Genomic DNA, 27,753 nt, shown 5'->3' with positions numbered 1-27,753 from the left:
ATTATTTTCATGGCTAGGAATGCGCCTTCAAGAAATAATCAGAAATGGGCACCAGATTAAAAAATTAGACACAGGATCACCATAGGATACAGCAATGCCTCTCCTAGGAAACAAAAACATGCGTCCATTGAAAAAAAAAAAAGTTGTATGGGACTGTTTATGGAAGCACTATGTATATCAGCCTGAAAAATGAAAACAAGCCAATGTTTATCAACTGTTGAATGAAAAAATAGAACATGACATATTCATACAATGGAATATTATTCAGCAACAAAAAGGAATGAAGGGCTTCCCTGGGCTCAGTGGTAAAGAATCTGCCTGTCAATGCAGGAGACCCAGGTTTGATCCCTGGTGTGGCAGGATCCCATACCCCACAGAGCAATTAAGCCCGTGTACCACAAATACAGAGCCTGTACTCTGGAGCCTGGGAGCCGCAACTACTGAGCCCAGGTGCTGCAAATACAGAAGCCGGAGGGCCTAGAGCCCGTGTTTCACAACAAGAAAAGCCACCAGAATGAGAAGTCCTCACACCGCAACTAGAGAGAAAGCCTGTGCAGTTAGACAGACTCAGCACAGCCAAATATAAGTAAATAACTAAGAACTGAAAAAAAATAAAAATAAAAAGGAATGAAGCCCTGACACTTGCCACAACACAGATGACCCCTGAAAACATTTTAAGTGAAAGAAGCCTCTCAAGAAATTCCACATGTTGTATGATTCCATTTATATGAAATGTCCAGAACTTGTCTCTACAGGGAAATTGATAGAGACGAAAGTGGATTAGTGGTTGCTGAAGGCTGGGGCAGGCAATCGAGGAGGAACAGAGATTCACTACTACTGATATAGGGCTAATTCTAGGGGGAACACAAACTTTCCAAAATGAGATTGTGGTGATGATTGTGCAACACGGAAAACACTAAAAAACATTAAATTGTACACGATAAATGGCTCACTTGTATGGTATGTTATTTATATCTCATTAGAGCTGTTTTTACAATAAACTGTGGAAAATTCTGAAAGAGATGGGAATACCAGACCACCTGATCTGCCTCTTGAGAAATTTGTATGCAGGTCAGGAAGGAACAGTTAGAACTGGACATGGAACAACAGATGGGTTCCAAATAGGAAAAGGAGTTCGTCAAGGCTGTATATTGTCACCCTGTTTATTTAACTTATATGCAGAGTACATCATGAGAAACGCTGGACTGGAAGAAACAAACTGGAATCAAAATTGCCGGGAGAAATATCAATAACCTCAGATATGCAGATGACACCACCCTTATGGCAGAAAGTGAAGAGGAACTCAAAAGCCTCTTGATGAAAGTGAAAGAGGAGAGTGAAAAAGTTGGCTTAAAGCTCAACATTCAGAAAACGAAGATCATGGCATCCGGTCTCACCACTTCATGGGAAATAGATGGGGAAACAGTGGAAACAGTGTCAGACTTTATTTTTCTGGGCTCCAAAATCACTACAGATGGTGACTGCAGCCATGAAATTAAAAGATGCTTACTCCTTGGAAGGAAAGTTATGACCAACCTAGATAGCATATTCAAAAGCAGAGACATTACTTTGCCAACAAAGGTTCGTCTAGTCAAGGCTATGGTTTTTCCAGTGGTCATATATGGATGTGAGAGTTGGACTGTGAAGAAGGCTGAGCGCCCAAGAATTGATGCTTTTGAACTGTGGTGTTGGAGAAGACTCTTGAGAGTCCCTTGGACTACAAGGAGATCCAACCAGTCCATTCTGAAGGAGATCAGCCCTGGGATTTCTTTGGAAGGAATGATGCTAAAGCTGAAACTCCAGTACTTTGGCCACCTCATTTGAAGAGTTGACTCATTGGAAAAGACTCTGATGCTGGGAGGGATTGGGGGCAGGAGGAGAAGGGGATGACAGAGGATGAGATGGCTGGATGGCATCACCAACTCGATGGACGTGAGTCTGAGTGAACTCCAGGAGTTTGTGATGGACAGGGAGGCCTGGTGTGCTGCGGTTCATGGGGTCGCAAAGAGTCGGACATGACTGAGCGACTGATCTGATCTGATCTGAGAGCTGTTTTTTAAAAATGGACACCCGGATGCTGTTCTCAGAATTTTAAAATAATAATAGCAAAATATTTAAAAATAATCCCTAGGAAAAACAAATAATTAAAAAATTATAATCTATCCATGAAACAGTGAAAATGTCAGTTGCTCAGTCATGTCCTACTCTTTGCGACCCCATGGACTATAGCCCACCAGGCTCCTCTGTCCATGGAATTCTCCAGGCAAGAATATTAGAGTGGGTTGCCATGCCCTTCTCCAGGGGATCTTCCCAACCCAGGGATCAAACCCAGGTCTCCTTCATTACAGGCGGATTCTTTACTGTCTGAGCCACCAGGGAAGCCCCAATCTATCCATAGATGAAATATAAGCAGTCAATAAATATGTAAGACTCTTTTAGATAAAATACTCATGATAGATTATTAAAAATAAAATATAAAACATGTAAAGTGTGATTCCCATTTTTTTCTAATTTAAAAAATTAAATGTTTTAATTGTAGGTTTGCACTGAATTTTAAGAAATAATCCAGAAAGGTGCTGTGTACCCTTTTCTAGTTTTCCCTATGGTAATATTTTGCAAAACTATAGACAATACAATACCACAACCAGGATCCTGAGATTAACACATGAGGCATGGAATGGCTCCATCACTACCAGGATCCCTTGGTATACCCTCTTGGGGCTAAACCCACTTTCTGTGCCCATTCCCATCTTAACTCCTAGCAACCCCTAATCTGTTCTCTGCATCTATTTATCTGTCATTTCAAATTATATATGGAAGTGTATAGTATACAACCTTTGGGGATTCAATTTTTTTTCTCTCAAAACATATTTCTCTGCAGATTCATCTAGGTTGTGGCATGTACCAATCATTCATTCCTTTTCAGTACTGAGTAATAGTCCATGTGTGAAGAGCGATGCATTCACCCAGTGAAGGACATTGGGCTGTATACAGTTTTAGGGCGTAATGAAGCTACTATAAACATGCTGTTTAGTTGCTCAGTCACGTCTGACTCTTGTGACCCATGGACTGTAGACCGCCAGGCTCCTCTGCCCACAGGATTTTCCAGGCAAGAATACTGGAGTGGGTTGCCATGTCCTTCTCCAGATTATAAACATATGTGTACTGAAATCTTAAATATATGTTTTTTCCCCCCTGGGATAATGCCCAGGTGTGCAATTACAGGGTTGTGTGGTAGTTGCAAGTTTAGGTTTTTAGTTTTTTCCTTTAGAAACTGCCAACCTGTTCTCCAGAGTGGCTGCACGCTCTACACCCTGCTTGCAATGCGTGTGTGATCTAGTTTCTCGGCATCACTGCCAACGGCTCCTGCGGTTGCTGGCCTGGCTCCGTTCCTGCAGCCTGAAGGGAAGGGCTGCTGAGGGCTTCAGGCCTCAGGAAGGAAGGACAGGCTGCAGGAAGGCTGAGTCCTGAGAACAAGTTCTTAACTAGCGGACAGAGAGGAGAAGACAGGCCAGGATGGTGGAGTTTGGTTGTATTTGCAAAGTAGTGGAAGCTCCAGGGAAAGCTGGGGGTGTGGTGGGGAGTCCAGAGTGGGATGTGAAGACCAGAGATGGTAGCACCTGAGGTAAAATACAGAGTAAAAGTGAGAAGGGACGGAGCGGGTAGAGATCTCCATGTAGAGAGAGGCCTGTGACAACAGGTGAGAGGAGGAGAGAGAAAGAGACCAGGAGAGAAGACAGCACGGTACAGGTCTAAAAAAGGGAAGAATGGAAGGAAAGTGATGGACAATGGGAAGATTTACAAAGAGAGTTCAACACAGTGAGGACCAGAAGCAGAGAACGACATGAAAGGTCTGGCAGACAGAAGTCCACACATGGTGGTGGGGGGGTTGGGGAGAGGAGGTCAGAGCTAAAAATAGGCACAGAGTTGGCGTCACCATGCCTTTTCTTGGCATTTATGAAGAGCCTGACTGAAGTGTTTGTGACTCTTGGGCACAGACCTGAGGGGCCGAGAACCTCGACTGCATAGATGACTTATCCTTACATATGTAGCTTCCCCAGGACCTGCACTGACCCTGGGGAGAAGGAGACTCAAGCTTCTGCTTCTGGGCCCTCGGGTGGGACCCCCTCCACAGCCCGGGAGGGGCCCTGGGAGGTGTTCACATGGCCATGTGTGTGTGTGGACAATTTGTCAGCGGGCCCAGTCACAGCCATGCTCACTTTCCTCCCTGACTTAGGCAGGTTGCGGTCACTCCATGTACAGTTACACCATCCACACACGTTCTGGTACAGACACGGCCTCGAGGACACACCTCCCACCAGAGGCCTGTGGTCCTACAGCCACATGAAGGCTGCCGGTGATGCCAGGGCTCTGGGAGGACGGAGCAGTGAACGGAAGTGAAGTTCCACATTTACGAAGCCTGAGACTGGGCTGCAAAAAATTCTTCCAACCATCAGATGCAACACAGTAAGGATTTGGTTCCTCTCAAGGCCTAATCTGGAGAAGGCAATGGCACCCCACTCCAGTACTCTTGCCTGGAAAATCCCATGAATGGGGGAGCCTGGTAGGCTGCAGTCCATGGGGTTGCTAAGGGTCGGACACTACTGAGCGACTTCACTTTCACTTTTCACTTTCATGCATTGGAGAAGGAAATGGCAACCCACTCCAGTGTTCTTGCCTGGAGAATCCCAGGGACAGGGGAGCCTGGTGGGCTGCCGTCTATGGGGTCGCACAGAGTAAGACACGACTGAAGCGACTTAGCAGCACCAGCAGCAGCAAGGCCTAATCAACACTGAGGTTCTCGTCTGTCAGGGACATACATGTTGATGTAGCTTGTGTGGTTGTGGTGCAGCCACATCCCCTGGGGGACACAGGGTCTCTGGTCCTGGAGATGGGTTAGTTCTGCAGCCCACCTGTGGGTGCTTTCGCTAAAGAGTAGCTACATGAAGGCAGGTGTTTCTTATCTCTAGTAAACAACATAGTGCCGGGCACGGAGCAGGCAGTCAACAAATAGTTGTAAGATTTATAAATGAATGAATGAAACACACACTGAAATCAGTATCTGATAGTTCCTTCTCCAGACTCTTGAAAGTCCCTTGGACAGCAAGGAGATGAAACCAGTCAATCCTGAAGGAAATCAACCCTGAATATTCATTGGGAGGAACTGATGCTGAAGCTCCAATACTTCGGCCACCTGATGTGAAGAGCTGACTCATTCGAAAAGACCCTGATGCTGGGAAAGATTGAAGGCAGGAGGAGAAGGGGATGACATAGGATGAGATGGTTGGATGGCATCACCGACTCAATGGACATGAGTTTGAGCAAGCTCTGGGAGACGGTGAAGGACAGGGAAGCCTGGTGTGCTGCAGTCCGTGGGGTCTCGAAGAGTTGGACACAACTTGGCAACTGAACAAAAAGTTCCTTCTCCAGGCACTGTGAGTGGAGCTTTATCTGCAGGACACCGTGGTTCTGGATGAGGGTCCTGTCCTGTCCCCCTCCTACCACCCCACTTCCAGCAGGTTGATGGAGATTAGACATGAGAATGTTGACGGGACTAGATTCCAACACCTGGTTTCATTTGCCTTGAAGTCCCTAGGTTCTAGATTAAAGAAACCTTGGTTTTCTTTGGAGTCTCCTGATTCCCCGCAGTTTTTTAAACACAGGACTTGCTTGTTGCAAAACCTCCTTGCCTGTTTTTGTTCCCTTTCAGTAGAGACCTCGCCTTGGCGCCAGAACTGAAGTTTCCTCACAGGTTTTGGATTACAGAGAGTCCTCCTCCAGCCCCGGAGCGTTCCCGCTGGGAACATGGTATTATTTTTTGAAGCTGTGACTGTGCAGAATCTGAGGCTTGGGTAAGGCCGCAAAGACTCCAGATCCAAGGACCAAAAATCCACTTTTAAAATTAAGTAGAGGACTTTGGACCCAGATTTTTATTTGGAGAGCCTGGTTCTTGGAAATGTAGCTGGTCTCTCTTGGGATGTCTTAGAAATGCTCTCATGAATAGCGTCAGGCGTCTGCTCTCCACCCCCTGTTGCAAAGCTTGATATAGGGGCTTCTTGGGGTACAGGGATAGCCCCCCTTCCCATGTAGGTGGTGCTTCTGAACTGGTGGGTTTTCTCATTTGGGGTCCTCTGTAGGCCTCTCAGAATCTGTGCTATTGTGAAACTCTGATTCACCCAGATCAAAATGTTCCCTGAGGATGTTTAAAACCATTTCTTGTGGCTCAGTTCTTCCTGGAAAGGAAGATCATCTTTGTTTTTTGGCCACACTGCGAGGTTTGTGGGGTTTTAGTTCCCCGACCAGGGATTGAACTCAGGCTCCCTACAGTGGAAACGTGGAATCTTAACCACTGGAATACCAAGGAGGTCCTAGAAGACCATCTCTTTACCAGCTTCTACCTAACCTCCCCTCTTTCTTTCTTTTTTTAAAAAATAATCTTATTTTTTATTTTTGGCTGCGCTGGGCCTTCATTGCTAAGAAGGCTTTTCTCTGGCTGCAGAGAGCAGGGGCTACTCTCAAGTTGCAGCTCCCGGGCTCCAGAGCACAGGCTCAGTAGTTGTGGCCCATGGGCTTGGTTGCTCTGCGACATGTGGGATCCTCCAGGGTCAGAGATCGAGCCCATGTCTCCTGCACTGGCAGGCAGAGTCTTTACCCCTCAGTCACCAAGGAAGCCCCCTAACTGCCTCTCCCACCCCTTTCTGAATTGAAAGACATTAATCCAATCCTTCTGGGGTATTTTCTTTCTCTCTTTTGGTGGTGCTGATAGTGAAGGGAGACCCCACGCTGATCACACTTTCTGGGGTGTTAGCACTTCTTTTCCAACCAGGTCTATTGCCCTAGCTGAGCTGGCCCAAGGAGAAGTTCTGAGGCTTCTGACCCACTGTGGAAGGGGGAACTGAGGATGGGGCCTGAGGGCAGTCCCCTGGCCTGTCCAGTGATCCCCACTGAGGGAGCAAGGAAGTGGGGTCATTCATGTCTGGGTCCTCTCCAGTCCCCAGGGACCGATACCTTTAGGGTAGTCATCTCCCCCATTCAGTAATGTGAGTTTCAGTGGTGCTTTCTGGGGAAAGAATCTCCCAGATCAGAAGAAATCTGACCCAGCCTGGAAGTCAGGGATTGGAGAGACAGGCTTTCTGGAGAACTGAGCATCTGATAAGAAGGATGGACAGGAGGTGGTCGCTCCTTTGTGCCTCTGTGCCTTTTCCCATGCTGTTCCCAACACCTAGGAATGGCCAAGCCAGTCCTGCCCACCTGCCTCATCCCACTGCCTGTCTGTCTTCACCTCTGCACCCCGCCCCCCACTTGCTGGAAGGCAAGGCATCTCCTCCTCCACTCGCCCACTTCCCTCCCGCCACCTCCCAGGCGCTGTCTTGTAACCACTTGCTTGCTTATCTTTCCTCCATCCATCGTGAGGTCCTGAGTCTTAATTATCTGTGTCCCCTGAAGCCAAGCACGCACACACACGCAGGCACAGGCACAGGCATGCACACACTCAACAACGCTAGTTGAATGAGAAGCATATTATTTGCACGCAAGTCTGGTTTGGCCCCCGAGCTTCATTTTTAGAGAAGCCATTTTCAGCACAGGGGGGCTTCCCTGGTGGCTTAGTCAGTAAAGAATCTGCCTGCAAGTTAGGAGACCCGGGTTCGACCCCTGGGTCCAGAAGATCCCCTGCAGGGGGGCATGGCAACCCACTCCAATATTCTTGCCTGGAAAATCGTCATGGACAAAAGAGCCTGGTGGGCTACAGTCCATGGGGTCGCAAAGAGTCAGATACAACTGAGTGACTAAACCACCACCACTATTCAGCACCGGGGGATGTGGCCCCACTTTCAATGGCAATTGGTCACCCCTGGTCATCCCTGGGGTCCAGTGAGGCATCACCAAGGACTTTGAAAAGCTGAAGTGTGTCAAGGGGTGTGGTGGCCTGAACACACATCACACAGATCCTGCTGGGAGTGAGAGGTGCTTTGGAGAGGAGAGGGTGAAGGGTAGAAGTGATGGGCTCCACAGCTATGCAGAGAACTGACACAGAGAGAAGGCAGGGCTCTGGAGTCAATGCAGGGTGTGTGTGCGCGTGTGCTAAATCGATTGGGTCATGTCTGACTCTTTGGGGCCCCATGGACTGCAGCACACCGGGCTGCTCTATCCATGGGTTTCTCCAGGCAACAATAATGGAGTGGGCTGCTGTGCTCTCTTCACCCAGGATGTAGGCAGAAGGAAGAAATGCACATTTCAGACCCATGTAAGGAAACGCTTTCTAAGGAAAAGAATTATCCAGCTGTTGGCCAACTGGTCTGGAACTCTCTCATGGACACGTTCAAGGAGATGCAAACCAGCCCTCTCTCCAGACGCTGTCAGGTCTGGGCCTTTCATTCTGGATGGGAAACTGGCTCAGATGAGTCCCTAGGTGGTGTGCAGACCTAGGATTCTTCAAGTCTAACACGTAGCTTCTGGATACCCCGTTCCTTCTGAACCGAGTGCCTGGCTCCTTCCCCTCCCTGGAAACTCCGAGGCTGCTAGAAAGATTGGAAGCCTTGAGAAGGTGTTGAGGGAACCATATGAAACTCCTTCACTGATTGATTGTCCCCATGGGCGCTGTCTCCTTTGGGCATGGACACACTCCCGGCCTTTCCGAATTAATTCAAGTGCATCTCCTAGGACCAGCCCCTGACATTTCTGTCCCCTGTACTTAGAAGGAGGTGCCCCAGCCCCCTAGCTCCTGGCACCTGGTCGGAAGGCCAGGGAAGGCCTCTGACAACTTGCTTCCCCTCTCTGGGTGGGTCCAGGCACCTGTCTGAGACCCCAGTCGCTATAGAAACAAAGAAGATGGTGGGGAGGTTAGCAGGTGAGTTGGGCCCAGACCTTTCTCAGAGATAGTTTTTTTTTTTTGCTTTGTTTTCTGGTGGAGAAACACACCTCATATTCCCCATTCATATTCATTGTGGGCAGTCTCCACCCTACACGTGAGTTTTAATTTTAAATTTCTCTAGTGGAACAATGGAGTCATTTTTAGCCAGCCAGTTTGGGGCGCCTTTGAAGGGCCCCTGGAATCTGCAAGGATCCACAGGAGCCGGCGGGGCTGGGCTGAGTTTGATTTAAAATTGGAAACAGGAGGCAGAGGAAAAGCTTTATATAGCCTGGGAGGTCCAGGAGCCCGGCGCTGATTTATGACCAGCCTGCTGAAAGCCCATGGAAGCCGAGGTAATATTTATAAATTCCTTCTCCAAGGATGGATGGAATGTTCTGAGCTGCAGCAGAAAGCACCTTTTTGGGATGAAGGGAGGTGGTTTAAGTGCAGCTATTCAGTGATCCAAAGGAAAAGGAAACGAGGGTGTGGAGGGGCTGCTCCACGTCTCTTCTGGAAGCACAGGCTGGTCCACAGGCCTGGGCTCCTTGCTCACATCTCCGGGACCTCCCTCCCATCCAGGAGGGCTTGGGGCCTCCTTTCTGATGCTCTGGACCACCCCCCCACCCCATCCTACTCAAAGAGGCCAGGGTCCCATGCCTGACAAATGCGGTGACTGCATTTTACTAGTGAAATGAATAGCTGGGCATCTGGGGACAGGACAGGTCCTGGAGCTGTGGGGAGGGAGGAGGGAAAAGAAGATGGGGTCGGGGAGGCTGAAGACAGACACGGGTGCAGTCCAAGAGCCTGAGTCCTAGGTGAGAACCAGAATGGGAGTGGTTGGTGCCCGGCATGCAGGTGGGCGCCTTGAGGGGTCCCCACCTGTAAGCCATTGTGAGGGACTTGTGGCCACTGCAGTGTGGATGCACCAGCCAGGGCAGGGGACCCCCGGCCTCAGACAGCATTGCCCTCTGTGTGCCCCTCTGGCCGGCATCCCTGTTCCAACCCTGGCAGGTGGGGAGAGTGGCCAGCAGGCGGCCAAGCTGGCTGATGACCCTCCTGGAATGAGACAGGACCATGGAAAACATTTTTAAACATTGTGTCAAGAAAGCAAAACCCAGGGAGGCACAATCCCTATTGACCTTGATGCCGGATTCGCACCTGCTGGCAGAAGGGAGGCCCATGCATCACCAACCCACGTGTGCTGGTTCCCTGAGGCTTAAGGTCATGAGAGGCGAGCTGAAAACAGAAGGGCTCTGCTGTCTCTGGGGAGGGGGCAGTGGTTCCAGCCCGTCTGGACCCCTCCCCTGCCGCCCAGCCTCTGGGCATCACCGGCACACCCATGGGAGGACCAGGAGGTCTTTCCAACACCAGCCGCGTCCCTGCCCTGCCCCATGGGTCTCCACGAAGGGCTCTAAAACCTGTTAAATGCAGGCACAGAAAGATACCCCAGCCCTTCCAGCTGAGGTGTGGGTAGGCACACAACCCCTGTACTTCAGGGCACCCCATGGGATGGGGGGCACTGAATGCCAGCTCCCCAGCCAGCTCCACGCTGGTGCCTACAGACCCATGGACACTGGGCAGGGAGACTTGGGACCCATGCCCTCACTCACCCCTCTTCTCTCCCTCCTGCAGTGCTGAGGGCACATGCCATGGAAGGCATAAGGCCCCTGGGGGGGACGTCAGTGCTGCTTTTGGCAGGGGGGGCCTTGGTGCCCAAATGAGCCTCTGAGGTGATGGGCACTGGACTCTGCCCGTGGCACTGCGGGCGCTGCATCCGTGGCATCTGGATGTGCCGTCCTCTTTTACGGGCTTGTTCCCAAGTCTGTGCCTGGAGGCGCTCAGCCACCCCTGACTGTTGAGGCGGGAGGAGGCTGAGCCCACGAGATCCCATGGTCAGAGCCCCGGCTCCCCTTCCTGCATGAAGGGATCTCTGTGGTTGCCCTGCCTGGACCACTTCCCATTCCAGACTCCGACTCTTCCCTTGGACCATTTCAAGGGAGGGACATGCAGTGCTGGGGCTGAAAGGATAATAGCAATGGTAGCTTCCATTTATTAAGCACCTACTGCATGCCAGGCATGTTAAGAAGATGGTATCTAATCCTCACAAGTGCTGGGGGAGGCATGGTTCTCATCAGGTCACGTGGAGGCCCCAGGGGTGATGGGTGCGAGGTTGGGGTACAGACATGCCTCTACCCCCAGCTCTGCCCCTTCCGCTGCTTTCTTAAGCTCTCAGTGTCTCGGCTTCCTCCTTTGTAGACGGGGAAGTGATGAAGGGCAGCTGCTTGTAGGGCGGCTGTGAGTTACTGTGCAGGCAGTGTGCTCACAGGGGGATCCGGTGCCCAGTTCAGCTTCCCCATGGGGAGGACAAGTGACTTGGTCCAGTTGGCGGGGGCAGCAACAACCACCAGAAGGCCAGAAACGCCAGTCTGACGAGGCCCAGAGCCCATGCACACCCCTCTACATATGAAGACCCATGCATGTGGGGAGGGTGTCGGGAAAGGACTCATGGAGATGGCCCAGCTGCTCTGTGACCGTACCAGGGCTGGCAGCCCTTCCTGATGAGTCCCGGGGTAGCGTCCACCCCTTGAAACACTGTCATCTCTGACAAGCCCCTTGGCCTCTGGGTCATCTGATGCCACCTCTGGGAGCCAGAGTTTAATGCAGGAGGTGCGTCTCTTACTGCACTGGCATCATGGTGGCCTCTCCAGTGCTGGCGTCTTCACTCTATGCTTCCCAGCAACTCCATCGTGAATGCAGGGAGACCACGGACACAGACCACTGTTCCTTCCACCCCACAATCCGCTCAGATCTTAGAGCTCTACGTGGATTTCTAACGACCCTTTGATGCCAACTCATCCATTTTATTTGAAATAAAAATTCAAGATTCACCTTGCTGAGACCCCTCTCTTTGCTCTGCCCACCAGTGCACGATTTCATCACATTTCCAAATGATGAGAGAGATTGCTGCCTCTTGGGGCTAACAAGGATCATTTCTGTCCGAACCAGGGAAAAAGAAACAGAGCAGGAAAGCAAGCGTCTTCTTTATTCCCCTGCAGACTCTTTCTCCCTTACATTCAAATTTCCTTCCAAGAAGGTGAATATAAACCCGTTAGAACTGACTCCTGGCTTCAAGAGATGAATCACCATGGTTTGGCGGAGACAGAAAGGAACCAGGGGGCATGTGGGGAAAAGAGGCCCGGACCCCCGTTGTCAGCCCCAGTCAGCGCCCCTTGCCCAGGGCCTGGGCTACCCCCTCCTCCTGAATCAGAGTGGATTGATGGGGGTGCCAGTTAGGGGTTCTGGGTGGAGGGCCCTCCCCGGGGACACGCAGCTGTGACTGTCTTCCTCTGATCCCTGCCCAGGGCCCCTCTCGAGCGTCTGCTCCCGAGGCACTGAGCATTTGAGCTTTGCTGGTCTTGGCAGTGGTCTGGGTCGTCCTGAACGAGGAGAGTGTTGGGAGGTGGGCAGGAGCAAGGAAAGGAAGTGAGGGCAGAAATCTGGATCGGTCAGCCAACCAGAGAAGGAGCAGTGCCTGGAGGGGTGGGGATAACAGAGATGGGACACCCGGGCAGGGGTGGGCTGGGAGAGTGGCTTCACTTGAGACCAGCAGGTGCATGAACTCCTTGCAGTTCACCTGCCCATCTGCGTCCATGTGTACCGCCTGGATCATCTCCTCCACCTCCTGGTTGTTAAGCTGCTTTCCCAGCCAGGTCATTGTATGCCGCCACTTGGCGGTGCTGACCAGAACTTTGCTGTCCTTGTCAAAGACATGGAAGGCCTCCCAGATGTGGTCCTCGCTGTCCCCAGCCTTCACCTTCCAGGCCATCAGGCCCAGGAGCTCGGGGAAGCCCACAGGGCCCCTGCCGTCGCAGTCCAGTTCACCCACTACTTTCTGGAACTCGGCCTTGGTAGAGTTCGGGCCCAGTGACCACAGGACAGTGCCAAGCTCCTGCATGGGGATGGTGCTGTTGCTGTCCGAGTGGAACAGGGAGAAGGCCTCCTAGAACTCAGCTACTTGCTCCTTGCTCAGTTGCTTGGCCATGACCATTGCTAGGAGGTGGCTGGGCATGCAGGGAAGTGGCTGTGTGTGTGTGGAGATGGCCTTGTGCATGTGCAGGCGGCCAGGTGCGTGGAGAGGTGGCCGAGAGCACATGGAGGTGGCTGTGCTGCACGAGCCCCATCTTTCACCAGCACTTAAAAGCAGCCGGGTTGTCCCTCCCCTTGCACGCTCCCCACCCTGCGGTTGCCTAGAGCCCAGGTCCTGCTGGGACAGGAGTCCAGGACAGGCAGCAGGCTGGCCAGCTGGTTGTACTGATGCCAGCAGCTCTGGGAATGGCCAGACCCTCGTCCCCACTGGCCAGAGCTGCGGGGACAGCTTCAGGGAGGTGAGTGGACAGCCTCGAGAGGGATGAGTTCTGGGTTTGCCTACTGGATTCGCCCAGTTCCCACTCTTTCTCCTCCAGTCTTCACACCTTCCACACTTAGTAAAAGCACCAGCCCTGAGCCCTCTCCTCCCTGTGAGTTTGGGTTGGGTTTAGAGGATGACCTGTGAAAGGAAGACTTGATAAACTAAGTGCTATAGCTGGACGGTGTGTCCCCACAAGATCATATGTTGGGGGGACGTGTCCACGAAAGACCATGAGGGCAGGAGCAGGAGAAGCGCTGGCCGTGGGTGTGAAGCTGACACGGTGTTTGGGGGGACCAGAGGCCAGCATGCCTGGGTCACATTGCCTGACATGGTCTGGTGGATGGGCTGCCATATTCTGTGTCCTGCCCTCCTCACCTGCAAGGCGTAAGTGGCCAACAGGAGTCTGCAGGTTTCTGGGTCAGAGCCTGAGTGGACTCTTCATAAAGCAAGTTGAAAGGGAGCTCAGGAAGGGTTTTAGAGTTGCGCCTGACTCATAGGACACAGTGCTGTGACGACTGAATTGTTGCAACCTGCTGGTTAGGAAACTATGACAGAGGGAATGTTTTTAATTTCCTGAGCTGTGTGTTTTTCCCCCTGTGGCCTCTTAGGGCGGTGATTCCCTTCCCTGCAGGATCTATTTGTGGTCTTCAGTCCCATTTATACATTTAAAGATTACTGGAGACTGTAAAGAGCCTTTAAAAATGTCTATCAATATTTTCTGTGTTTGACATGAGAACTAATAAAATTTTAATATATGTAAATGTATTTTATGTATTCATAACTTTTTGTAAGGAATGTAGAATTTTATTAAAATTTTTTTTTTTACTGGAGTGTAATTGTTTTACAAGGTTGCTTTAGTTTCTTCTATACAACCCTGTGAATCAGCTATAAGTATACATATATCCCCTCCCCCTGAGCCTCCCTCCCACCCCAGCACTCCTCATTGTACCCCTCTAGGTTACCATGGAGCACTGAGCTGAGCTCCCTGTCTTACAGAAGCTTCCTACTAGCTATCTGTTTTATGCACGGCAGTGTGCGTATGTCCAGCCTACTCTCCCAATTCATCGCACTCTCCCCTTCCCACCCTGTGTCCACAAGTCCCTTCTTCATGTGTGCCTCTCTATTCCTGCCCTGCAAACAAGCAAAGAAGAAATGAAAACACAAAAATAGCGTAGTTTTATAAAAAATAATTAGGGACTTCCCTGGTGGCTCAGCAGTAAAGAATCTACTTGCCAATGCAGGAGATGCGGGCTTGATCCCTGAGTCAGAAAGATCCCCTGGAGAAGGATATGGCAACCCACTCCAGTATCCTTGCCTGGGAAATCCCATGGACAGAGGAGCCTGGTGGGCTACAGTCCATGGGGTCGAAAACAGTCAGACATAACTTAGCAAGTAAACGACAACATAAAAAAATAATTACATTTCCAAAACAAAAAATAAGAATCACAGTACCTAAAAAAAATAATTTTTCAAATCTCCTTAATGCCTGGCTTTATAAAAGCTTGTCTGCTTCTGCACTCAGTCTGTGGGCAGGGGCTTTGATTTGAAGTATATGATAATTCAGCATCACATGATAGGCACACCTGGCAAAGGAGAGAATGTTCAATGACCCTTCCAGAGAACTGTGGTTCTTCTTGTTGGATACCATATCAAAAATTGACAGGTGGCAGCTTCTTAAAAGTTCACTGTGGTATGGACTCGGAAACCATGTCAACGAACTTTCATCCTGTTCCGTTGAAATCCGCTGGTTGCTCCTGTGCGCCGAGTGACCTTTCACCCGCTCGTGATTCGGTGATGCCATGTATCAGCCAATTGGAAACCACTAGTTTACTGAGTTCCGCAGATCTTCTGAATGCTGAATCACTTTATTCATAGTTTAAAAAAATTATAAAGGCCTCTTGTGTCTCCGGCATTGGCAGGCAGATTCTTTACCACTAGTGCCGCCGGGGAAGCCCCCACGTTCATCAATATCATCACCAATTCTGTTAGAAGAGGATCTAAGTATTGGGATCTAAGTATTGGGAAGTCTCAGGGCTGTTTTCTGATTTCCCCCCACCGACCAGCACTGGTGACTCAGACAGTAAAGAATCTGCCTACAACGCAGGAGAGCCCTGTTGGGAAGATCCCCTGGGGAAGGGAATGGCAGCCCACTCCAGTATTCTTGCCTGGAGAAGCCCAGGGACAGAGGAGCCTGGTGGGCTACAGTCCATGGAGTCACAAAGAGTCAGACACGACAGAAGCGGCTGACACACACATAGACAGAAGCCCTCCATGACAGGACGGGCCCTGCGCTCGGGAGACATCATTTGCTGAATGAGTGGAGGGCCGGGTCGTCACTCAGGCAGACTTCTTCCACCTGCAGGAGCCTGGACCTGTGTCATCCCTTCCAGCCCTTCCCTCTGGGTCAGACCCCATGGGGTGCCCCCAGGTGCTCCCTCCCAGGTGCCAGCTTCACCCACGGTGTGGTCTGTCATCTCTTTTCACTGTTCACAGGTTTGCCATGTGGCTCTGTGGGGGCGGGTGACCTCTGTGTTGACCCCTGGGAGCAGCTGCTGAGGTTTCACTCTCTGGCCTTCCAGCCCTGGCTTCTCCGTGGCTTCACATCCCCACATTAATGCTAGAAAAGTCCACTCCCACCCACACAGCATTCTTGCTGTTCAGGCCTCAGGAGGACAGACTCACCTCCCAGCTTCCTGCAAGCCGTCTGATCACCTGGGGCACTTTGATCCAACTCTGTCTTTGTTGTGGAATGCTGGCTTGGCTTCATAGAGAGGCCCGAACACAGTCGGGGTGATGGGGGCCAGCAGATCTGGGGAAGGTGGATTTCTCTCCTCCAGGCCAAATGTCTGGACGTGAACCCAGCAGGACCAGGCAGGAGGTGCAGGGAGGCTCAGGACAGAGGTGGGGGAGAGTCCTGGGAAGGGGAGTGTGGTCCCAGGACCCCGGGGTAGGGCATCCACCTTCTCCCCTTGTGGCTTTAGGGCCAACAGCCCCTCAGAGTCTCCTTGGTTCCAGGGCATGCGTCCAAGGGCCAGTGCAGGGCTGTCCCCGTCTCGGGCTGTCTCTGGGGTGTTTGGTCTGCGCGGATCAATTTCCTACCTGTGACTTTCCATCACTCAGTCTCCAAGAAATGAGCAGACACACCTGGGTTTGCAGGGAGCACACAGCATGCACTATTGTTGTGGGATCTTTGCAGTTCACACACAGTCTAAGAGTAACAACACTGACACAGACAAACACGGGATGTGGTGGTGGGATACCAAGAGTTGAGTTCAAGCCCATCTGGGGACAGCAAGTAGCCTCTACCAAGCACGTGGTCTGGACCAGTGCTTTCTGGGGCTTCTTGCTTTCCAAGGCTGGGAGGAGCCAGTGACATAAGTGCATTTTTGCTCAACTTCCTGAGACCGCGGGAAAAGCAACACTTTCTTAGTCGCCCTTATTGCCAGGAGAGGGTCTTTGCAGCTAGTTGGGGCCTTCTGTGGGAACTTGTGGGGATCTGGGATGTCCTTTCTCACCTCCCCCTGAAGACAGTTGCAGCCCAGAGCCTGACCAGCTTGGGAAGGATGTTTGCTTGGTCTTGGTCTTGTGTGAATCATCAGGACTCCTCCAGGCCTGTCCTGGGCTGTGCCTTCAGTTCAGGGAGGAGACCATCGATCTAGATCAGAGCTGTGCAATGTTTAATTAAAACCTGATAAGTAGCCAGGTGCGTCACCCTTCAGGACATGGGCGCTGCTTCCCGCCTCCTGCTTGGGGTCATAGGCCACCCAGGTGATTCATGTTTATGATCTGAGGCCTCACCTGCGGAATGAAGTCCACCGAGTGTGGAGGAAGCCCAGCACTCGGGTTGCTCTGAGGGTTCCCTGTGTCTTCCTGGGCTGCTGTGTCCTCCAGGCAGGTCCTGCTGCTTTCTTCAGGTGGCTGGTCTATGAGTCCACCTCCAGGGTGCCCCCCTGGGCCACCCCTGCCTCTAATCCTTCCAGCTCCTCATCAGTTTATCTGCATCCACAGTGTCTCTGGGAGCCTCACCCTACTTTCCACCCAAGGTGACATATTGTGCAGTCACTTGGTTGTGTCCGACTCTTCGACCCCATGGACTGCAGCATGCCAGGCTTCCCTGTCCTTCACTATTTTCTGGAGTTTGCTCAAACTCATGTCCATTGAATTGGTGATGCCATCCAACCATCTCATCATCTGTCACCCTCTTCTGCCCTGAATCTTTCCCAGCATCAGGGTCTTTTCCAATGAGTTGGCTCTTCGCATCAGGTGGCCAAAGTATTGGAGTTTCAGCTTCAGCAACAGTTTTTCCATAGTTGCTTTCCTTTAGGATTAACTGGTTTGATCTCCTTGCAGTCTAAGGGACTCTCAAGAGTCTTCTCCAACACCACAATTCAAAAGCTTCAATTCTTCAGTGGTCAGCCTTCTTTATGGTCCAACTCTCACATCTGTACATGACTACTGGAAAAATCATAGCTTGACTATATGGCCCTTTGTTGGCAAAGTGATATCTCTGCTTTTTGATATACTGTCCAGGCCCTAACATATAGGCGCCTGTGTTTAGTTGCTAAGAGTCACTTTGATTAACTCAGGATTAAACATTCACCCAAATCAAAACACATCAGTGCTACAGCTCACAAAAAAAGTAGCCAAACAAGACAGAATCTCTTCTTGGACTTCCTGCTTTCCTGGGGAAATGATAGTTTCTGTGATTCCTGTGGGCTTGGTAACTTTTCCCAAGTAGCTCACCCTGCAGTCACTTACTGCCTCTGCTGTGCTGTGGGCAGGCGAAGGGGTTCTGGGCTGGCCTTGGGGTGGAGGCCAGTGGAGAGCAGGCTGGGGGTGGGCAGGGCTCATGTGTGTGACTGTCCCGCCTTTCAAACTTGCATTTGATGGTTTGAGAAAAAATGGACAAAGTATTATAGGGACTAATGTGGCTGAGGGGCTAGAACGCCACGCTACGAATCTTTTGATACCGAGATGCACTTGATGAGTGGCTAAGGAGGCCCATCTGTTCCTTTGAGCCCTCATCACCACCGGGATGTGGTAATTATGTTCAAGAGAACAAGCTGCTTTCCCCCAAGGGTCTGGGACTCACTAAGAGGCCAGAAAGGTGTTGGTTCCAAGTTCCCAGGCTTTGAAGTTTATGGGGTACGTGCTCAGTCACTCAGTCACGTTCGACTCTTTTCGACCTACTGTAACCCCCCAGGCTCCTCTGTCCATGGGATTCTCCAGGCAGGGATACTGGAGTGGGTTGCCATTTCCTCCTCCAGGGGACCTTCGTGATCCCAGGTATTAAACCCACATCTCCTGTGTCTCCTACTTTGGCAGGTGGATTCTTTACCCATGAACCACCTGGGAAGCCCAAAGTTTATGGGTGATGAAAACCTTTGCGTTTAACACAGGAAAACATGTGTGTGTGCAGGTTCAAGCATCTATGGGTGGACACATGTGCCCGCTGGTGAGCAAGTGAGGTGTGGTTGAGGCAGGAGGCTTGGGGCATGCATGGTATCTGGACAGGGCATCAGAAGAGCAAAGTAGTTTAACTCCCTTTAAGATCATTCATCCCCTGGATTTGAACTTGCTCTTGGAGACACCTGGACTCTGCAGAAGTCCTTCCAGAGATGCCGAGGGAGCAGGAAGAAGCAGATGGGAGCTACTCTGCTTCCTTCCTTTCCCCCCACCAACCAGGAAAGCCTGCTTTTAGCCACTTCACTCATGTTGGACAAGTCAGACTCTCCTGACCCCTGGGCCTCACTGGTCAGCTGATCACAGTGAGGCCCAGAGCACCATGCAGTCACACTTGGAAGGGTCAGAGAGCAGCTGGAACATAAGAGCTCAATGAAGATGAACTGCTCTCTCTCAGACCAATAAGGCTTCATTTGAAATGTGGCGCCCCTGCTAATAAAATTCTGAGAGCCATCCTCTAGTGCAATGCCCTCATTTTCCAGACCTGGTAACCCATCAAAACTAAGTGGTTATCCAGCACTGTGCAACTGGTGAGTGAGGGACAAAAATGTGCCTCATAGGAGGGTCTCCTGGCTCCGGGGCAAGTGCTCTCTATGCCTCCCAGGCCGGCTGTCCTTGGAGAATAGACCCAAGGGTGTTTCTGGCCTCTGAGGGGTCCTTTCGCCAGCCTCAGCCCCTCGAGGCGGGGACAGCATCTGGTCACTGGAGGCTCTCAAGGTCAAGCTCAGCCCTGGCAATGGGCATCTGTTGAATGGACGAAGAAGGCTATGCTTGAGGTCACGAGGCTGGATGGAGGCCCCACTGGGATAGAACTCAAGTCTCCTGGAGCGAATGATGGAGTGATGGAGGGGGGGACGAGGTGGGGGAAGGGCTTGTGACTTCAACCTCCCAGCACCCTAGGGAGAATCAGTGCAGTCCCGGCTCTAAAAGCACCAGCAGAAAGTCCTCCGTGTGCACCCCCAACCCCGGATGTGGATACAGGAGGGGTGAGCGCACCTCAGGGTCTGACATCCCACCCCCTCCATCCCCTCCACCCTCTACTTCCTCGCCTAGACCAAAGGCTTCGCGCCTGGACTGAGTTCTTGGGAGCGATGGGGCTGAGAGCCAGAATGTCTGTTTTCACTAATGAGATGCCGGCAGAATCAGCACTGTAAGTACAGATGGAGGAGAGACGCTGTCCTCCTGGCACCTGGGCTAGCTGTCTGCTTTGCGCTCCTCTCTGGACAGATGCCATGAGAGGTAGAAGGGTTTGGGTTTCGTGGTCTGGCAAGCCCAGATCCAAAACCCTGGCTTGTCCATGACCCCGGTTTGTGACTTCTCTTGAGCCTCAGTTGCTTCATCTGGGAGCGGGAGTGAACAGCGAGGACGAGATGAGGTCACCCTCAGAACCCTTCTCAAGGCACCTGGCACACGGGAGCACAGGTGTGAGGAAGACTATCACCCGCTCCCCCAGGTAAATGGGGGAACACAGGTGTGGGCGTGGCTTTACCAGGTCAGGCAAGTAGGCGCTGGCAGGTGTGGAGGGACAGCTGGTGACAGGGGAAAGCTGGGGCCACCACCCCTGCTGACCACAGATATAAAAGGTTCTCATCAGACCATCACTGAGGGCACCCAGAGTCCTGGGGCCGTACGGAATCAGGTGCAGAAGGGAGCAGAAATATGCTTCCTCACTGTTGACCGGTGACAGTGGGTCTGTAGGAGACTCCAGAGCAGGAAAGAGCAATTTCCCCGAAGAAGGAAGCAGCCTGAGAGACAGATTCTGTTTCTAGGAATCTTGGTTGGCTGGACGGGATTGTGGGAAAGAGAGACCCCAGCTCTGGTGGCAGAGAAAGGGCTTCCGGGATCTCATGATGAGGGAGGAGGGGGCAGGGACGCTGACCCAGATCCTGGGCACCGGGCTGAGCCATCCTGGCCGTGGGCAAGAGGTGACCTGCCAGGTTGTGCTGTGTGCTTGTGTGGCTGGAGCGGAGCTGCCCCCACTCCCCAGGTGTCAGCCCTGCCCTGGTCTAAACCAGCACCCCTGCGCGGCTCAGCCAGGGTTCCCCAGACAAGCACAGGGAGACGAGTGCCCCCTGTTCAGGACTGGGTCCCTGTCTTCTTTTTTTAAAAAAAAGGATTTATTTTTTACAGCACCGAGTCTTCCTTGCTGTATGGGTTTTTCTCTAGTTGCTGAGCGTGGAGGCTACTCTCTAGTTGTGTCTTCTCTAGCGTGGAGCAGGGGCTCTAGGGCACCTGGGCTCAGTAGTTGCAGGCTCCTGGGCTCGAGAGCACACACTCAGTAGTAGTGGGACATGGGCTTAGTTGCTCCGCAGCACATGGGATCCTCCTGGATCAGGGATTGAACCCATGTCTCCTGCATTGGCATGTAGATTCTTCATCCCTGAGCCACCAGGGAAGTCCCCCATCTTCTGTTTTGTCAGGCCCACAGTGCTGAAGGCAACTCTGGGCTTTTCCTCAAGTGATGTCACCAACAGAGATGAAGAGGACGCTGTGGGACACTGGGCGAGAAGTGGGGAGGCCAAGTAGAAAAACAGCAAGCCAGGACTGTGTATCGAGTAGCCAGCACTCCTGCCGGAGTTCCAGTGGGCAGTAGGGCATTGCGACATAGCTGATGGCCACGCTCATCTCCTCTGACCACCGGAGGGACGTTCCAGCCAGTTCTATAGTGATGGGAAATAAAACATGTGAGACCTTAGGAAGATTTCCACCTGGGATGATTAAAGTGAAAGTGCCTGGTGTTCTGGGATAAGTCTCAGCCCTCTGGAAGCACTTGATGGAAGCACTTCTTACAGAAAGTGCTGGAAGACAAGTCCACTGTTACCGGGTCAGGCGTGTGCATGGATGGTGAGTGGAGTGTGACATGTCTCCTGCCAAGTTCCCCTAAAGAGAGGAGAGGACAGTCCTGCCAGCCTGCCTTGTGCAGGTGAGTTGTGGGCCCTGAAAACCCAGCAGCCCTGGCTGGCGAAGAGTCGTGGGTGCAGAGCAATCAGACACATGCACGTGATGTGATGTTTACCTCCTGGAAGCCCCAGAATCACACATCTGCTGCAACAGAGACCTGGAAAGGTGGCCTCCAGCCTCTGATCATGTCCTGAGAACATGCTCATCCAGCGAATCTGCTCCTCTACCAGGAGCACCGGCCATGTGAGGGCAAGTAGGAACAGGAAACAATAGAAGCGCTAGGAGTGAAGTGGGACAGACACTGTCCCCCGCACCTGGGAGCCCAGGTGTTTAGTTCAGATTAAGACTTTCTGAGACCTTAGAACAGCCACCCTGGTCCCCTTCAAGGATGCTTGTCCTTTGGCCTGGAAGCAAATGCTGGGAGGAAGCGTGGAGGTGCCGGGCGGACAGCAGCACTTGGGCAATGGGGCAGCGAGGGACAGTGGAATCCCTATTATTGAGTGCCTTCTGTATGCCAGGCTCTAAGCGACTGCCTCCTGTCCGCTCATGTCACCCTGACATCCCCGACATCCCATAAAGCCCGCGCTGTGTCATCTCCTTTAAAGGGAGGCCCCTGGAGCTGGGGAGGTGAAGTCACCCACCCCAGGCTGGTGGAGAGGCCAGCCCCACACCCCCTGCTGCCCGGACCCTGCCATGTGGCCCAAGTGGGAATGTTGTGTTCAGATTGGGGGCCTGGTGGGGGCAGCAGGCTGGAGCAGGGGAGGGGGGCTTGCCTTGTGGGCGGCAGTGACCCCCACACGGTGTCTTTTCCCTTTTCTTGGAGTGGGTCTCCTGGGTAAGATCGTGGCAGGGCCGTTCCTGCGGAGACTGGCTCAGATGGATGGAGAGGCAGGTCCCTGCAGGTCTGGGAGGCGGAGGAGCCTTAAGACCCGTCCTGCTGGTTCCTGGTGTTTCACCCACAGAACCCAGACAGCAGTGGGGTGCCGTGTCAAGTCCCTGGGAAGCGGAGCCACCCTTGACCTGGCTCTGCACACCTCCCCCGCACACTCAGCCACACACATTCACGTGCACGTGCGCACGCGCGCACACACACACACTTATGGCTACTGAGTGTGCGGGTTCCCTACCCCGAGGGCCTCAGGACTCACCCGGCCAGCCTGGAAGAGGTCACCTTCCTGTCCCAGCCTCCTCCATCACCCTTCCTCCTGTAGGACTGGGGCTGGGAGAAGTCGAGTGTCCCTGGGAGATAGAGGTGGGGTCAGGAGCAGATGAAGCCTGGCAGGGCAGGCTTGCTGGCCCACCTGCCAGAGTCTCCTCTGCCTCCCCCTTCCCTCTGCTCCAGGCTCTCCTTCCTCTGCAGACCAAGCACCCCAGCGGGCAGCAGGCACAGACATCCTGCGCCCCTGCGGGGACCACAGCCTCCCTGCTGGGTCTGCAGCCCTTCCTCCCTCCTCCTGTGCCTGAGGGCTGCCCAGGGAGTGGCAGCCCCCAGTCTCCTCATGCTCAGCCCCCAGCCTCCCAGGTGGCCATCCTTGTCCCCTTACCCACTGGCCTTGAGAGCAAAGTCCTCTTCCAGTGAATACTTCTAGGAGTGTTGGTTCACACCAAATGCAAACATGAGGACTGCATAGTCAAAGCTATGGTTTTTCCAGTAGTTATGTATGGCTGTGAGAGTTGGACCATAAAGAAGGCTAAGCACCAAAGAATTGATATTTTTGAATCAATTGGTGTTGGAGAAGACTCTTGAGAGTCCCTTTGATTGCAAGGAGATCAAACCAGTCAATCCTAAAAGAAATCAACCCTGAATATTCATTGGAAGGACTGATGCTGAAGCTAACGTTCTAATCTTTGGCCAACTGGACTCATTGGAAAAGACCCTGATGCTGGAAAAGATTGAAGGCAGGAGGAGAAGGGGACAACAGAGGATGAGATGGTTGGATGGCATCACCCACTCAATGGACATGAGTTTGAGCAAACTCCAGGAGATAGTGAAGGACAAAGAAGCCTGGCGTGCTGCAGTCCATGTGATTGCAGAGTCAGACATGACTGAGTGACTGAACAGCAACAACCAAACACAAGGTGGTCATGGAATAACAGCACCTTCCGTTGATCAAAGAAGCTTCGAGCTTTGATCCTAAGAGGTCTGATCAGATACGGGGACTTATTATCCTGTCTCATAGCTTTGTGTGTCTGTCATACAGACACGCAAATTAAGTCCCCAAATCAAAGGTGGAATTAGAACCTAGAGTTAAAGTCTCCTGACAGTGTCTGCAAAGCTCTCCACTTACAGTGCAGAATCAGTGATGAGAGTAAATGAGATGAGAAGAAAAGGAAATTTAAAGCACAGATTTATATCTTCAAATATTCTTTAAAAATAAGCAAGGGAGCTGGGCTGGTCCCAGTAATCAGTGGCCCCACCCTCCCCACTTGGCTTATGAAGCTGGTCTCCCAGGAGAATCCACACCCTCCACCCAAGACAATTGTCAGTTTCATTGAGAAACTGATTGCTCATTATGTATTGGCCTCTGCACTCTTCTGCTCTGAGATGAGATAGTGATCGTCTTCATGATGTTTGTGTGCGCTCAGTCATGTTCGACTCTTTGCAATCCCGCCAGGGTCCTCTGACTATGGGATTCTCCAGGCAAGAATATTGAAGAGGGTTGCCATTTCTCCTCCAGTGGATCTTCCTGACCCAAGGACTGAATCCTGGTCTCTTGTGTCTCCTGCCTTGGCAGGCAGGTTCCTTACTACTGAGTCACCAGGAAAACCCTTCATGTGAGGAGATGGGCAAACAGAAGATTTCCCATCTCTCTGCATCTGGGTCCCCTGGACTCAGGGTGGCCGGGGGTGGATGTGCACGGTCAAGAAGTGGAGAGGTATTTGCCCACTGCCCTCTAGGGAAGGACAGAATGCTGTCAGATGGCTGAACCAGGAGTGGAACTTACTAATTTCTCAGGAGGACAGAAGCAGTCTGCTCCTCCCCTGGAGGCATAGCTGGGGCAAGTCAGGGGATTTATAGGGATCATGAGGGAATTTGCTTGAGAAAGTCACCATGGGGGCCCCAGGGCAAATGTCCCTTTACAGCCTTAGATCTCAGGGCTAAGGACTTGGGTATGGTCCCCAGGGCCTGAGCTCTTGGTCTAAACTCTGCTTCAGAGCAGTGGGCAGAGGTGAAACAGGTAAGACTATGCAGCCCGGGAATTTGTCTGCTTAGGGCTGACTTAGTAAACCCATAAGGCAGACCAAGTACCAGTCACCCACTTCTACATCCTCCCACCCCTGGCATCTTTGGGGGCTGCCCGATCCAGCCCAGCGCTCTCAGGCAGGACCCCTCTGGAGTTATAAGTGAAGGGTCCCCGCATTCCTGGGGTCTCTGTAGAGAACCCGGGACTTGGGACAGAATCAGAGAAACTAGAGGGGAGCTAGAGGAGAGGACCTTGCGGGATACTGGAGGCTTCCTCTCGCCTCTGAAATCACACTTCGAATATTCACTTCATGAATGAACCTCAGCAGTAGTTGCGGCAGGCTCTGCCCACCTCCACCCCCTGGATCCCCCTTTCTCCAAGCCAAAGGCAGGCAGATGTGCCCCACCTGAGGACCTGCCGGCCACTGTGGTCTGGAGAGTGATGAAGCCCGCAGTGCATCCTGGGAGAATCCCACTCAGCTCTACCATCACAGCCCATCCTGCAGGACGGGGGCTGGACAGCCCCAGAGAGAACAGGAACGTTGGCCACAGCCCTCCCGGTTCTCAGGGCTGTGGGAGGCTCCCCTCCCCTTTCCACACTGGTCTCTAAATTTGGAGAAGTTGTCTTGAGCCCCCCATCTTGAGCTTGGCTGGACTGTGAGAGTGCCATGGGCACTGTGCTCTGCTGTTGGGGTGGGTGAGGCCCGGTCACGTTGGTTCTCTGCAGCCTTTCCTGGGGCGGGCCCGCCTCTCCAGTTCCTGTATTTCTTGTCTGTCTGCAGTCCGCTGTCCCTCCCTGGGAGGAGGATCTCGCCCCGGGACATGGGGGTGGGTGGGGAGTGTCCTCCTCCCTTTGCTGGGATGCACAGAAAAGGAGGGGGTTCCCAGCAGTGGCAAGGCTGCCGCCTGAGCTGTGTTCTCAGACACACACAGCCTTGGTCCCAAGCTGGTCCCAGCTCTGACGTGAGCCCTTCCGGTGGGTTGGCAGTGAGCTGGCAAGCTCCGTAGCAGGTGCGAGCGACATGGCAGAAAAGCTGTCCGAAGAGCAGGTGGCGGAGTTCAAGGAGGCCTTTGACAGGTTCGACAAGAACAAGGATGGCACCATCAGTGTGCAGGAGCTGGGCACCGTGATGCAGGAGGTGGGCCTGAAGCCATCAGAGGCTGATCTGAAGGTGGTCATCTCCCGGCTGGACACGGAAGAGAATGGCAGCATCAGCTTCCAGGAGTTCCTGGAGGCCATGGCCGCATGGCTTCAGACCTCAGACATGGAGGGCCTGAGGGAAATCTTCCGTGCCTTCGACCAGGATGACGATGGCTACATCAGCGTGGACGAGCTCAGACAGGCCACGTCCCAGCTGGGGGAGAAGGTGTCTCAGGACAAGCTGGACGCCATGATCCGGGAGGTGGATGTGGACCAAGACGGTCGGGTGAACTATGAGGAATTCGTGCGCATCCTCACCCAGAACTGAGGTCCCCCCACCCCCCGCCTGCTCTGCTGCCCCCTGCCTCCGCCCGACTCTGGTCCCACTGCCCGGTCAGGCCCTGCTTCCATGTGGGGACAGTCGGTGGTGGGCAGGAGGGGCTTCCTCGTGGCCTGGGGTCTGATCTGCCCGGCCAGACGGAGAGTGCTTGAGAGACGGGGGTGCTCGTTACCTTGCAGAACTGTTGTGAGGAGACCCAAAGCGATGCGCTGGTTGGAATAAAGGAATGTGAGCTCCAAGGTGTATGATTGTGCTTGAATGGGGGTAGAGGGGGGCTGGGGAGGGTGGGGTTTGGGTGGGGTCGTTGAAGAGCCCCAGCAGGGGCATGTGGGGTTCCCTTGAGCCTCTCCCCGTTCCACTCAGCCCTAATGGGGGACCCTAGGACTCCAGGGGGAGAAGGCAATGGCACCCCACTCCAGTACTCTTGCCTGGAAAATCCCATGGACGGAGGAGCCTGGTGGGCTGCAGTCCATGGGGTCGAGAAGAGTCGGACACGACTGAGCGACTTCACTTTCACTTTTCACTTTCATGCATTGGAGAAGGAAATGGCAACCCACTCCACTGTTCTTGCCTGGAGAATCCCAGGGATGGGGGAGACTGGTGGGCTGCCGTTTATGGGGTCACACAGAGTCGGAGATGACTGAAGCGACTTAGCAGCAGCAGCAGCAGGACTCCAGGAGGCCCCCCTCTGATGCCCGTGGTTGAGGAGGTTGGGGGGAGCGCTATGAGTGGGATGGCGCAGACGGGACTCGAGTGTCTGCCTGAGCTCCAGTCAGAACCTGGGGCCAGAGTCTGGACCAGGGGTGGGACACGCCTGCCCCTCTGGTGATATTTATTGCCCTTTGCATGTAGCCATCTGAAAGAAAACTCTGTGTGTGTGTGTATGTCCTGCATTTGAGATATGGAGACTAATAGAGCCAAGTAGGGAGCCCTGGAGGACCAGCCCTGCCTTACCTGAAGGAGGGCGGGATGGTCAAGAAGTGGGAAGGACCAGAGATGCTGTGATGAGGTAATGGGAGGGGATCACACTTGAGGGGTGGGGGGTGTTTCCCATCAGATCCTAGCTCAGGCTCATGGAGGAAGGTGCCCCTAAACCCTTCGGCTCCAGCCCTTTGGGGCCCCTTTGGGGTTGGGGCTCTGAAGCAGCTCCCTGGGTGTGCGTGTGCCCACAGAGGAGCTGGGGGGAGGCCAGAAGTCAGAGATGGGAGGAGCATCCCCCCTTCCACCCCCTGATGTCAAGCTGAGGTGCCATTGGAACCTGGGTTTTTGCAGTGTTGCTGTGTAGTTTCTAAAAACCATTCTGGCCAGAGCCAAGGCAGAGGTTCTCAGTGCAGGGTGGGGACGGACAGAGTCTGCTTACCTGGAGGCCTATAGCAAAACACCTGCCCAGCCCTTTACCCTCCCCTATTCCTGTTCGAGGGCGAATGACAGAGCAGTGTACCCGTGCAGAGGGGGTGGGGCCAGA

General features: G+C 52.8%; 1 protein-coding gene and 1 pseudogene across 1 annotated transcript; one reads left to right on the top strand and one right to left on the bottom strand.

Moving 5' to 3' along the window:
* Positions 1–12,071: 12,071 nt before the first annotated feature.
* Positions 12,072–13,454, bottom strand: LOC123329044 (annotated as a pseudogene).
* Positions 13,455–25,611: 12,157 nt separating this feature from the next.
* Positions 25,612–26,527, top strand: LOC102405655 (calmodulin). Its single transcript, XM_006042885.4, has one exon. It carries the CDS (start codon positions 25,830–25,832, stop codon positions 26,274–26,276), a length of 447 nt encoding a protein of 148 aa, XP_006042947.3. The 5' UTR covers positions 25,612–25,829; the 3' UTR covers positions 26,277–26,527.
* Positions 26,528–27,753: the final 1,226 nt, after the last annotated feature.

This window comes from Bubalus bubalis, chromosome 14 (assembly GCF_019923935.1).
Source record: "Bubalus bubalis isolate 160015118507 breed Murrah chromosome 14, NDDB_SH_1, whole genome shotgun sequence".
Taxonomy (NCBI): domain Eukaryota; kingdom Metazoa; phylum Chordata; class Mammalia; order Artiodactyla; family Bovidae; genus Bubalus; species Bubalus bubalis.
Note: the sequence above shows the minus strand (reverse complement) of the source record. Positions and strands in the feature narration are given on the sequence as shown.

Coding starts and splice junctions, on each gene's coding strand:
- LOC102405655 (XM_006042885.4), top strand. CDS start 25,830: ATGGCAGAAAAGCTGTCCGAAGAGCAGGTGGCGGAGTTCAAGGAGGCC.